Here is a 13933-nt window from a genome sequence, read left to right as displayed (position 1 = left end):
AAAATGGCAAAAGAAACATGTTTGATGATACTAAAACAGATATATATCCAAAAATTTGGCAAAGAAATTGCAGAAAGTAAGTTAAGAAGAAAATACAGAATGTGAAGATGGATATAAAGAAATTCGCTGATAGAAATTATTGCACTGAAAGAATGGGATGAAAGATTCTTAAAATTGACATGTAGGAATGAGTTGCTAGATATGTTTTTTTGTCTTTCTTTATGTTTACATGAAGTTGTGTTGGTTATAAAAAACATCTTGATTTCGTTGGAATTAAAAATCGACCCTTTGCCAGAAGTGATCTCAAGGACTGTTTCTGTGGGGTATGAGCTCAGGTTCCGTCTTGGATGCCACCTTTACCAGCTCCAGCAATGAAACAATACTTTTCTCTGCCAGACACAGATGAGAACAAAGGATTTCAGTACATCTGAACTACAATGGCTAAAACTGTTAAAACAACTGAAGCTGATTTGGTTACAACTTCAGAAAGAAGAAATAATTATAAACAAACTTGAAGTTGAGTCATGGACAGTGTCTGATGTAGGGTACAGCAGAACTTAAATACAATTGCAAAATAATTGTATTAAGTATGGATCTCATCAAAATTCTGCTGTCATGGCCAGGTCCTGTCTATTTGGACATGAGTGCAGTTTTTGGTTTCATTTTCACACAGAAGCTGAAGTGCTCACTCCGCTCTAATTTTGCTCCATTCACTTGCCTTCTTACAGAGAAAGCAGTCCATTCATCAGCTTTTCCCATAATTTTATTAAGTACATACGTTAATGTTTTTGAGATGGTTGTTTTGTATACCTCTGTGACTCTGACCTCAAATCCAGAATCGCAACATGTAAGATGATCTGCATTTTTGTTTTGCACTCAGAGCTTCTTGTTTTGTACCATGAGTGTCAGCCATTTTTAGCAGTGCATTAATGCTTTTACTCATGTTTGATGCAACCTGGTGAAGAGTTACTGTCACAGACATGGTTTACCAGATGAGGTATTGTTGATTTGTTTGGCATAGGAGAATTCAAAACTGTATCCCTAAACTCATTGTGGTAAGTTACGTAAGAGCGAGATGACGAGGTAGTGCTCAACGATGAACATTTGTTACACTGGTGATAAGACATTGTTGAACTTTGGTGTGAGCAGGTTACAACATTATTTGACCTGTGTGGGCTCTTGCATAGTCACAGCAATATTGTGTTTATTAATCCAGTCGAACTGTATTGAATTGCAACCATCAGTATTTTAATGTGGGTAGCATGACTTATCAGTTATCCCACGCAAAACGTACTTGAATCTAGTTAAATTGTCATCTTCCTAAAGTTGCCATATGCTATTGTTGACTCTGTGCAAAAATTCCTCCTGCAAAAGATGATGAATGGGGGAAATAAAGACATACAAAAATTTGAGATTTGTGAATAAGGATCATGCAGAAGAAACAAAAGAATGCAAATAGTGATGTGGCTGATGTTAATGACTGCTTCAAATGCTCTCCTTAAACTATGTCCGTCTCTTTCTCACACATACTAATTACCTAGGGCTGCCCGGTTAGATATAGGAACAAAAGGTTTAGATTCAGCATAATTACAAGACTGTATTGACTGTAGCAAATTGGGATTTACATCAGAATGAAGTAAGATTGTATGGTTGAGGGCATGATGACTGCAGCTGAACCAAAACTGTGATCATTTAATTTATGTAGTATTTCTTCCACAAAAGCAGTGGTGGTTGAGACTTAGATTCAAGCTTCAAGCAGTGAAGTTACATTTTATGCTCTTACTAATAACATTTTTAGAAGTTCAACTTTAAAAAAACATTGTAGTTGTGGGAATGTTAGAGGAACTTTTTATCTTTACATTCTTTAAAAGATCTTACTGTTTTCTTGAACTGTGCTATCTGAATTATGTAGCTTATCCGCCGCAGTGTTTGATCGCCTTTGTATGTGCCAGGGAAGTGGACATTCCGCCACTTGACTGAAAGTGCCAATACGCGGTTTTGCGCGTTTCAGTGTGAGAAAGAGGGACAGAATATCCTTCTTTAACATTGCTAGTTCATGTAGTCTTCATCATTCTGTAGTACGGCTAAGCTGATCTTGCAAGTGTTTTTATTTTGTGTGAGATTCTTATGATGATGGTAAATTAGTCTGGTTGTGTTACCTTTATCCAGCCTTAACAGTGAAGTTATTTAAACTAGAATGCTCAGATTTTATAATATAATTACCCATGGTTAGTAGTTTCCAAAAACAACCTATTTTGCTTGCCAGTCTTGCTGTTTTAAAAAGGTTACAGTGATGGGAGTTCAGGGGAATTTGACAAATTTGCAAAAGAGGAACAAGGAAATCTTGTGTAACATATTTGACTGTCTACAGATTAGTCATCAAGGAATTGATGAGGTTCTTAAGAACTGACTTTAATACCTCAGAATACAATAAGGTAGTTTGTAAAAAAACCAAGACATTTTTACAACAGTTAATCAACATGACTTGTCTGCTGGCAAGTCAAGAAATGAAATTTTTTCAGGTGATTATGAATGTTATTTGTCTCATAACAGAGGTAACTGTAGGCCAATCTAATTTTCCTTGTTATAAGTTTATTATCCTCTCCTGAGTGATCACCCAGAGCAGGTGGTGTTTCCAAAGGTGCATCATTGGCCATTCAAAACTGTGATTAAAGCTGTCCATGAAATTATATTAAATGACATTTGGACTTCATGTTGGATGAGACTTTTGGTATTCAGGGGATTTCACAGTTAGCCACAATGTTGAAGTACATTAATGATGTTGGAATTCAGGAAAGATGTCTTGGTTTCACTGTTTCTAAGTTTTCTAGCTTAAATGTAATGGGGCATTAATATAAAGTATTGGAGACATATTAACATGTGCCTTGTGTGCATTGCCGTGCAATGCACGTGATATACACTGTTAACAACATTAAATAGAAATATTTTACTTTCTTTAAATGGGATTGCTATGTGAACATTCACCTGAGAGACTTGTGCCTTAACTGAATATCTGAAGAGGAAATTCCCTTCTTTTTCTGCACCACCGCATGTTCTGTTAGTTCTTGCTTGGTGATTGTAACTGATGAACACAGAATTTTGATCCTGGAGTATTTTGGGAGGAATGGACTGCAGATGACAAAGTACTGCAATTGGCTACAAGAAATTTATGAAGACATTTCAGACGCTTGACCTCCTTTTACTCTTTTCTTGTGTTTCATGCTCTGACATTTTGTTTCGTATTTGAAAACAAGAGGTCTGAATATTGTTTTTGTGTGAATAAAAATAATTTGGAAGTTTCCTACTAAATGAACATGATACATGTCTTCCACATCTGTAGAAGTTGTACAGTTATGTGATGCAACTCTAAGAAGCAAAGAGGGTAAAATCTGACATAGTAAATTTTGTAGAGGGAAAGTACAGAACACTTTTTGACAACCTAATTAGCCACTCTTAGTTTGGTGACAATTGATTAATATCTCTTGTCAGTAGTAAAAGCCTTAGTTGCTGACTTGAAGAAACTTAATTTCTGTGGTCAGGTCACTGAAAAGGTGCTGGAAATGGATAGATCAGATTTCCATTTAAAGTAATTGATAAATATCAGTCAAGAATTCCAATATAAATTTTCCTGTGGCTGACTGTTCATACATGGTTGTAGTGTTTGCTCCTCTTGAAATAACTGCGCAATTAAATTATATATATATAAAAAACAAACCACCATTATCAATTGTTAATTATAATAACTACAAATATTGTATTTCTGCTTAGCCTAACTTCTAGATCAGGATTGACCACTGGTGTGTTCTTTTTCTCTTCTTTTCAAAATTCTCTTACTGTTCTGTAATTTTTCAGTTTGTACTAAATAATCAGTTAATTCTACTAGAATTCCCCTCAATTACATAAGCAATAGTTGATGTTAATTGACTTCTATTTTCATATTGAGGGGATGGTGGTTGGCTTAAGACAAATCATGACCTCATACATAGCAGTTGTCACTCACCGAAGACACGTAGCAAGAGACGGCACAGTTTCGGTCTCTGTCCCAAATTCAGGTCTGATAAAAATATTTGAGGGCCTGAATCATAAGAAATAGTTGACTGAAAGACACATTATGCCACTTTTACATGGAATGCACATACTACAGAACTGCATACAAGATACAGTAAGGAATTATTGTTTATATCCTTTGTATATAATCCATCATGTGTTTTGAAATGTAATATTAGTTGTGGATAAGCTACAATGGACATGATTGAATTGGCATAAGATAAGGTAAAATGGGAGGATAATGTGGTGATACTGAAGATACTTCGGGTTCTGTGATGGAAGGAAACAGCCAAATAATTATCCATTGTTGAAGTATGGAGGTGGTTACATCCAAAGATTATTTTTTCTTCCCTTCTCATGAAGAACTGAGGTCTTTGTAAAAGAAGTAGATAAAATAATATTGTTCTGAAAGAGGGGTGCATTTGTATTCAGTTTCCATCTGACTGAAGGAATAGATAGATGCATGTAGCCATGTGACTGGTCTTGTTATCTTGCATTCTGTTGTCTCATTGTGTTTCAACATTTCCTGGTTTCAATTATATCTTCACTTATTCTCTCAGGAGCTAGTTCAATATATTCCCTGGTTCCCTCCAGCCCCAGTTCATCCAGACATGAGAGATACAAAAGCATTTTTAATCAGTGGATCAAGCAGGATCTCACCTGTTTAGCCAGTTTACATTCTCATTGAAAACAAAACATTAGAAATTTCTTTTGCGTTTATATATTTTTTTTTTAAAATATTACATTAGTTGTGTTTCTGCTTCATGTTCAGAATGTTAATCTTATTCTTTGTGTGTCCAGGTTAATTCTATAATGTTAGTTGCTTCCATAAGCATCCTTCTCCACCATTCATAACTTATCAGCTGATTATAAGATGCATGCACCCTTGGGGCCCAATGTTCCTGATTGTATGATGTAAGGTTAATGACCTATGGAGTAGACATTAATTGACATGGACTGCAAACCATAATGGGGCCTAAAATTTCTTACATTCATGAAGTTTTGCCTCTGTTAGAGCAAGAGGTAAGTTGATGCTGAAAAATCCAAACTGGATCTGACATGTGGAACCAAAGACTTTTGGCACACCCTGTCCCTAAATCTCCATTATTGAAATAACTGAATAACAAGGAACTGTACAGTGTATCTCATCACACATATTTAATCGTTAGTCATGCCTTCCCATTTTATTCTTTGGGCTGAATTATTCTTGCTTCTGGCGTGAAATACGGGTGGTTTTGGTAGGTGGTGCTGAGATAACTACGGTGGACAATTTGGAATACAGTTATCGCCCAGTGCCAGAGGGCGCATTACACATTGAGGTGCGTGCTCCCTCCAATGCTCACATTGCTCTCACATCAGCCAATCATGAGACAGAACCAATGTATGAGATTCTGCTTGGAGGTTGGGAGAACACCGCATCTGTAATTCGCTACAATCGCCAGAAACCAGACAAGGTATATAATTTGTGTTACAGTATGTTCTGTTGGAGTCGAACAAAATGAACGCTTACTGCTATCTTTCAGGACTCATCAAGCAAAAGTGAGAGCCATGTTGCATTTATTTGTCACTTTTCAATGTATGCTCTGGCTCTCTTCTGTGCACTGGGCTGTTGTGAATGCAGCAGAAGAAAACAAAATATGCTGCTTTGAGACAAGTTACTGGTTCAGAGGAGGCATTCAGAATGTCCCTGTTGTGCTTATAAACATGCAATACAGTGTGAGAACATGCTCTGGTTTACATGTCAGAGCTGTATGGGGTAAATCCTGGATATTGCTTCCTGAATATTTTCTTTGATGTTATGTAATGCATAGGGATTTATTTAGTGAATTTTGCCTTGCAGACTACTGTACAGTTAAAAATTACATGGCATGATGTCTGGGGAACAGGCTGGCCATAAGACTTCACTGATAACTCTTTTGCCAAATACATCACTTATTGTGGCATGGAGTTAACTGTGTGTCTTTGTTGAGTCCTGTTGAAAGTAACTGTACAGTCTATCTTCCTCCATTAATCCTGGGAAGAACCTGTTCGAAATCACATTAATACGTGTTTCAGAGTGTATCCGTAAAGAAATTGTCGGTTATTTACCTTGCACCGATTCCACGCCAAACATGAACTTTGAAATTATAAAGTAATTCTTCATGAAGGTTGAGGATCAGTATTGATTATTTTGCATGTTCAGACACCCATTAAGTAAAACCATGCTTCTTCATTAAAAAATAATTTTGAGTCAAGCGTACCTTCATCACTGATTGAATAAATCCATTCTAAAAATTTATCCTTGTAGCTGAATTGGTTGCAATGATTGCACTTGTATCATTTTATGAGGATGAATTTTCAGTAATTCTATAGCAGTTCTTGCTGAGGAGACTGAAACATCAGCTTGCTGAGCTAGTTCTGACAGTGATTTTCTTGGTGAATGCTCCAATTTTGCACCGGTATTACGAGTTTTTCTTCAGCCAGTACGTGATGTGTTCTTTTTGTTTTGTTGTCCGATACCAGACTTTAGTTTTGAATTTATTAACCAAGTAATGAATGGTAGAACCTGCAGGAATGTCAACAGTGTTGATATTTTGTTAAATTCTCTACAACATACACAGGCTGAATTACTTATATGTAACTGTCGTAGGTGAGAATGCGTTCTTCTCCTCTGTACTTGCATACAATACCATCTTGGACACTGACCTGCACTTAGCCCAGACATGAGTTGCCAGTAACAGAGTAGCCAGAATGACCACATCTGATAAGATCTGTACAGTCCAAAAACAAAACAATATCCTTATAGAAGCAACTTCTGAGAAGTTATGATTTAAAACATAAAGTCCAGCAGAATAATTATGCTCGTTACAATCAGTGTGGTGCACAGAATAGCAAAGAATGTGTTTGAAAAGTGTGTAAATTGGGGTACTCCATTTCATTGAGATAGTCTTGTGATATTCATATTTGTGTTTGCTGAGTCCTGCATGATGGCAGTTCAAGTAGTGAAATCACACTGACCACGGGCTTATTTTGCGCACATAAAGGTGCGGGTAGACACACCTGGGCTGTTGACCAACAGTGACTACAGTCGCTTCTTCATAGAATGGAAAAATGGTCACTTGAAGGTGAAGAAGAATGGTTCTGTGCTGATAGAGTGGCAGGATCCCAGCCCATTTGGCATTTCGCACTTTGGTGTGCGAACAGCGTGGGGTGCTCAGGGACACTGGAGGGTCAAAACACTTCACCCTAGTGCAGCGCCAGGTACACAGCAATCTAACACAGCACTAACTTTGTATTACACTAATTGTTTTGCAGAGAAACATTGAATGAATACATGATGTATTGATGTTAATGTAAGATGATTATCAAATGAGGTATGAAATTGATCATGCATGATCTTAAAAGGATGGGGTTATCAAATAGCAAGGAATTGCCTCAGCATCACCAAACGCCATGTTGTTGCTTTTGCTTCTGCTTCAGCTTCATATTTATATTTTGGAGAACACACATTCACATCACGTCCCATAGACCAATGGTGTTAGTCATTCTGTGCAAGTGCTATAGTATGCCACAACAACATCCTTAATTAATTGTAGTTAAACATAATGATATTTCGCATTTTATAGTGTTTAACCTATGCGGTTAAGGAAGTGTATGGTTGCTGTTTGGCTTTGTTAGAATCAGAGTAATAACACAAGCACTTAGAGAGCTTGGTGCTTTGTGTGCTTATTGGGGTAGCATTCATCAGCCGCTCCTTTTATTCTTTCATCTCTCATTTGCACTGTTCTTTATTGTGCTGTTGCTGTGTAGTATGATTCAGTGTGGCAATGGTGAAGTATTTGAAAAATTAAACAAGCAGTTTAGCTCTAAGGTTGTTTTCCCCAATCTGGGCTGCCCATAGGATGAAACAATTATTTTAATCCTCAAAAGGTTGGGTGATAATGGTCAAAGAAGTGGTGTCCAGTTTAATTTTGTAGAAGAGTTTGTGAAACTCTGCTTTAGGGGAATATGTCTGACTTTGTATGTTAGATGTTCAAAGTTTAAATCAATTCTTCCAAGAGATTTCTCATTCCTCTGTTCTCCTTTCTGTGTGTGTGCATATGCACATGAGCACATGCACACCCCCACCCTAATGTTACTGCTGATAGATTGTGGTAGTTCAGTAATTAAAATGATGGTGTGTTGTTGACCATCATGGTTATACCTTAAGAGCAGTGTCTTTTATGACATCTTTATTGTTATCATAAATTTATTTTTCATGTGCTCTTCTACATTCCTCTGTTTCCTATTCATTTATCTCTTTCCATTTCTTTTGTATTTTTATTTCTTCTTTCATTATTCTTTTCCACTCAAATTTCCTCATCTTTATTTTTATTTTCTTTTAAATACATCAGAGTATTCTTGAACTCGGTGTTCCACTACAAAGCACACAACTTCAAGTGTGTTTGAAAAGTCGTGGTTCATGTGTACTCTAGGAGCTTGACTTTAGTACATTGTGTGACAGTAATGTTTTTATATTAATGTTTCGAGATAGTGGTGTCTGACTGGTGGGTTTTTTTTTGGTCTGCAGAAACAGAACGAAACATTCATATTTTATTTGATATGAACAGAGAGCTAAATATCTGTTCATGACTGACTAGCTAATTAACTAACTAACTCCCTGGTAGCAGAACCTCCATAACTATTCATGACTCAATCAAATTTATGAATCTGATCACTGTGAAACTAAGAGTAGAGTAAATCAGAAAATGCATGTTACAGTTTAGCTCAGGATCCTTTATTTTTGTATTATTTTAGAAAAATAATTGTTTAAAAGTGTACAAATATAGTTCTGTATGTTGTTTTATACAAATACAAAACATGGCCACTGTGAGAGAAGAACATAACATTTGAAAACAAAGGTACTGAGGAAGATATGTGAACCTAATAAAGATTGAATAATTACAGTGGAGAAATGAGATGACAAGGAGCATCAGTTAATGTTCATATTTTATTAAAGCAAATGCAAAGAGAAATGGGTAAGGTTAGTTGAGAAGTATAAAGATGAAACATACAAATTAATGAGTAGCAAGAATGGGAGGGAGTGGATATAGTCTGTCAGAGGGGAGAGGAAAAAAAAAAACAACTCTAAGGTGAATGTAAATGTAGGCAGAAACTAGACAATAAGACAAGGAGGTCATGTCTTCCTTACTCTGAAAATTGTAAGCACCAATGTCAGTTTACAGTCAGTACTCTTATTGCAGAAGCAGTTAAATCCAGAAGGATGAGATTGATAGGACATGTAGCACACATATAGCAGACAAGAAAAAACTTTTACTGTCAAGATAATGCAGCTTAATGTGTTATTAAGCTGCTTATGCATAATATTGTCACTATACTGTTAACCAAAGAGCTGTAGTGCGGCCGGTAGCCATGAAATCATGAATTATGGGGTTTAAATCTTGTAATGGCAATAGATTACTTGAGAAACCAAAATATAAGTGTTAAAATGGTTTATTTAAATGTGGTGACGTGAGCTGCATTAACCTGACTGATGGACCAGTGAATTCTATAAAAGTGGAATTTTTTGACATCTAAATTGAGAAAAGCTTATATACTGGAGTTGAGATCCATCAGAACTATAGTCACCGTGTTTTCAGCAAGTCAGCCTGGCTGGAATCTACCCACTGCACCCCCATCTGGGGGTGCAGCCTGCTGGGTGGATGCTCGAGGAAGTGAAATACCCGCGAATGCTGTACCTGGAGGCTTTGACAATGAGCAGCTGTATGTGGGACGAGCAAACCACGAGGGTGCCCTGATCCCTGGAAAGATTGTGCCTTCTCATGGAGTATGCTATATAGCATGGGGAGGACAGGAGCATGGGAAGGAGGAATATCAGGTTAGTCTGTACAGTTGCAGGGAGAATTTGTTGTCCGCTAATCCTATTGTACAGGTCTCTTGAAATTTGATTATTTCTCATGTGACCAAGACATTTAAAAAGTTCCTTTATGTGTTCACAGAAGTCAGAAATTAGACTCTGTTCTGAGCCAGATGACAGTATTTTGTTGAGATTCACATTTAGGTGATGTTTACGCCCTAGCATGATTGAAGAACAACATATGGGCCTTTCCATGTCTGTCTGTCAGTCAGTCAAGTCAAGTCAAGCAAGCTTCTCCTATAGGGGGAGGCAAAGTGCATGACTGGGGGTCATTGTTGTGTAACATTGGGAACTTTTGGCCTCCACTTTTTAAACACATTGTTGTGCAACAATGCATTTTTATCACATTTGTGTAAGAATGTCCTTAGGAGCAATAATGGCCTTGGACCACGGTAATATAATGACCTACATGACACCTTTGGAATGTTGCTATACTCCAGGAAGTACACATTTGTAGTCAAGTAAAATCATCCTCCCATCTGTACCTCTGTTTCCAAAGTGATATCTCCTGTTGTTTCCTGTCCAGAATTCTGTATGCATACCCATTTTCTCATTTGTGATAAATGTCCTGCCCATCTTGTCACTCTTTGTTTATTTCTCTAACAGATTAGCCGAATAGTACAAATATGTAGCTTCATTGTCTCTTCACTTCCCCGTTAATACCACTTGGGCAAATCCAGATATATTCCTCTACTCTCTATTCTGAAATTCCTTCAGTGTCCATGGTGAATGATCAGATTTTACAGTAACTACCTGTTTATCTATCATCTATTTACATTCAAATTTCAGTATACTTTTCAGCCTCCTAAACATCTTCCTTCCAAGAGGTTTTTTTATAAAATTTTTAATGCATTTCTTGTTCTCTGCATTTGAGCACTCAGCACATCATAACCTCATCCCTGCTCTCCCTAATGAAAAATCAAATTCAAAATTTTGTTTTGAACAAACAAATTATCTTACAAAAATTATATTAGTTTCAGTTGAAACCATGTTTAAAAATGTGAACAGCGTCTTGAGGTGGAGCTCTATTTCTACCTGTAGCTGCCATGGATCTCTTTTGTTCAATTTGGAAATCCTGCCTTACTTGGGAAATATGAGAGAAATTGTTATGTAGTAAAGAATGCCTGTGTTTCTTCTAGGTGCTGACAGGGTGTGAGGCTGCATGGCTGCCATCTTCTGGTGGACAGTTGCCTGAAGGAGCTCTGCCATCTGGTGAGACAGAAGACGGCGAGCCCCTGTTTGTGGGTCGAGCATCTCACGAGGGAACCTTGACAGTGGGCAAGGTATGAATGTGGACTGGCACTTGGCCTGCTATCCAGGGTATATTTCCCCAAGGGTTGAGCACTGGTCACCGAACTTATCACTATCTAGTTTAGAGTACACGGAAATGACTTCTAACTCTCCTGCACTCCCGCATTGTGCAGTGCTTAGGCAGAGTCACAGTTGGCATTGCTATAGAATAGTTGTGTCGTTAAATACTACTTCATGACACATTTCTTATATCCTCTTAACATTTCAACTGCTACTATAATTTGAAAGCTCTATCACAGATAGTGTTAATTTTACCCTAAAAAATCACAGTGTACAGACAAAGTTGTTCCGTGCTTCATTAAATTATAGTACATCACATATAGCAGAGCAATGGATTGAGTTCTAACCACCCTATTCTTATGTAACATTGAGAAACACCAAGCTGAGACACATATAGTTTCACACAAGTACAAAAAAGTAGAACCTGCCAACTTTTTTTCACATGTTTTTTTAAAAAAACTGTCAGATGTTAGAAACAAACCTAACAATAGATACAATAAAGTTTGGTCCACATCACCACCAGAACAACAACAACAACAACAACAACAACAACAACAAAAATAATCTTCTTCACATGATTAGGTGACATCTGAAATCATTTCCCCCCCCCTCAGGCAATTGCTGGGATTATAGACCTACCTTCCCAGTAATTATTCATGAAGTTACATAACCTCTGCAATTGATACAGGATGTATCTTCAGTAGTAGAAATTCTGTTGATATTTAACCTCACCACCAAAAAAAGCCCACTAATGACTGGATGCTATTCCTTCGTCAATACATTTCAATTCACAACCTCACAAACATTCATTTTAATATTATGCTCCTGTTATAAACAGTAATCATTTTCAATGAAAGTGTTGTGTGAATTAATTTCTTGTCGTGATTTGATCACTTATAATGAAGAGTATGTTCTGCCTTTCATTGTGTCTAAGAACAACTGGAACAGTCCATGGTAAACATTGTCAGTTATCTGAGCTCAAATTCTGATAACATAAGAGTTACATAATGGAACCCTTCCTCCTGTCCGTGGCATAACAGCCCTATGAGGGCTAAAGCCGACTAACACATTCACATGCCTAAGCAGAGGTGAACTATCATCCAACCAGATACTGTATAGGGTGACGTGTGGTCAGCACGACGAACCCCCAGCCATTGCTAGTTTTCATGACCGGATTACGCTACCCATTGTAGCTCCCCAATTTCCTTATGATGCTGGGTTGGCACCGGTCCCATGCACCGGTCGAAAATCTCATGAGAAATTTCTTTCCCCGAGACTCGAACCAGCGCGCATTCCATATCGCCGGTCCGAAGCATGATGCCTCAGATCGCGCGGAACCCTTCTTCCTGTCACCTGCTAGTATATCTTCTATTCTTGTCTTTCTGTGTTTCCTTCTTTTATGTCATTTTATTTCTTTTTTCCTGTCATGCTCATGGTGCCCAAAGGGAGGTTGAAGATTTTTATAACATTTCTCAGTCTGACCCAGTGTTGATGCTTTGTTTCAGGTACAGCCAAGTCATAATGTATGCTACATTCCATATGGTGGTCAGGAACTGGCCTACCCTGAGTATGAGGTGCTTGTTGCCAAATAATGGCCTCACCACAAGATAGTTGTGGGTTCCTTTGCCACTTCTGTGTAACCACAGTGATGTTTCCATATTGTTTCTGGAAAGGAGTTCTCCCTAAATAGCAGCCTATGGAATAAGATACTCTTCTGAATATTTGTAGAACATTGAACATAAACTCATGAAAGTGTGGATGATGTGGTTGTCTCTGCAGTGGAAGTTGTCAGAGGAACCCATATCCTTGTTTCCTCAATATGACATTAATTATGGGCCTTTATTGCATCTCTGAAGCTTGTTGTTAATCAGAATAATGGCAAATTAAAATTAATGGGATTGAACCTTGTTAATAACATATGCAGCTATTTTTAGATATATATTGTGTATTTTATTAAATGTATTGAAAATAGATTGAAATGAAGCCCTTATCTCTCTTGTGTTGTATTTTATACCAACACTAATTAAAATGTTTTGCTTTTGTTATATTTATATATTTTCTTCAGACTGTAATAAAGTATAAGCTAATATGAATATACATGCAAATATTAATGGTGTAGTGTATTTCTTGAAAAGTTTGTTTCCCAGCGGGTCAACATATTCACTGAAGGTGACTGGGTTCTGGGAAGTTGCACCATGCAGTCTTGTAGAAATTGGTGTTTCAAAGGTGCTTATGGCCTGTTGTCATCAGGATGATGCAATGCCAGCCAGTTTCTATGAGACTACATGGTGCAACAGCCCAGAAGACAATCATCTTTGTATTTGCCACCTTGAGAACCTGACATCTTACAACATACACACTTCTTTGTAGGGGACGAAAAGTTCATGACAATTTTTTAACAGAAGCACACTAACGTTATTACCTTGAACCAGTTCAAACCAGTCCATCCCTTCACCATACTGTTTCTCAAAGATCTATTTTGAAATGACTTTCTTATCCATATTTGCATCTGCCAAATAGTGTCTTCCTTCAGGTTTCCTTATTAAAATTCTGTACACTCTTTTCTTTTCTACCACACATGCTTGATGTAACTGCCCGAACAGTATTTGGTGAAGTTTACAAATTACAGACTTTCTTGTTATACATGATATGCAAAAATCATGTATCGGTGTGGAAGAT

At 37.3% G+C, this 13933-nt stretch overlaps 1 protein-coding gene across 2 annotated transcripts in view; it reads left to right on the top strand.

Annotated features, from left to right (window-relative positions):
• LOC110834161 (uncharacterized) overlaps positions 1 to 13365 on the top strand; it is a 29809-nt gene extending 16444 nt beyond the window's left edge. Inside the window, exons 4-8 of one of the 2 annotated variants that reach the window (XM_087357709.1) lie at positions 5290 to 5501; positions 7071 to 7287; positions 9666 to 9904; positions 11083 to 11226; positions 12760 to 13365. In XM_087357709.1, coding sequence (XP_087213835.1) covers positions 5290 to 5501; positions 7071 to 7287; positions 9666 to 9904; positions 11083 to 11226; positions 12760 to 12846 — 899 coding nt within the window. In that variant the 3' untranslated portion in view covers positions 12847 to 13365. The remainder of the gene's footprint in view (positions 1 to 5289; positions 5502 to 7070; positions 7288 to 9665; positions 9905 to 11082; positions 11227 to 12759) is intronic. The other variant, XM_087357710.1, reaches the window with a different exon arrangement.
• Positions 13366 to 13933: the final 568 nt, after the last annotated feature.

Source organism: Zootermopsis nevadensis, unplaced genomic scaffold (genome assembly GCF_977971745.1).
Source record: "Zootermopsis nevadensis isolate Lab colony 2312 unplaced genomic scaffold, Znev_1.0 Znev_ptg000028l, whole genome shotgun sequence".
In the NCBI taxonomy this organism is placed as follows: domain Eukaryota; kingdom Metazoa; phylum Arthropoda; class Insecta; order Blattodea; family Termopsidae; genus Zootermopsis; species Zootermopsis nevadensis.
Note: the sequence above shows the minus strand (reverse complement) of the source record. Positions and strands in the feature narration are given on the sequence as shown.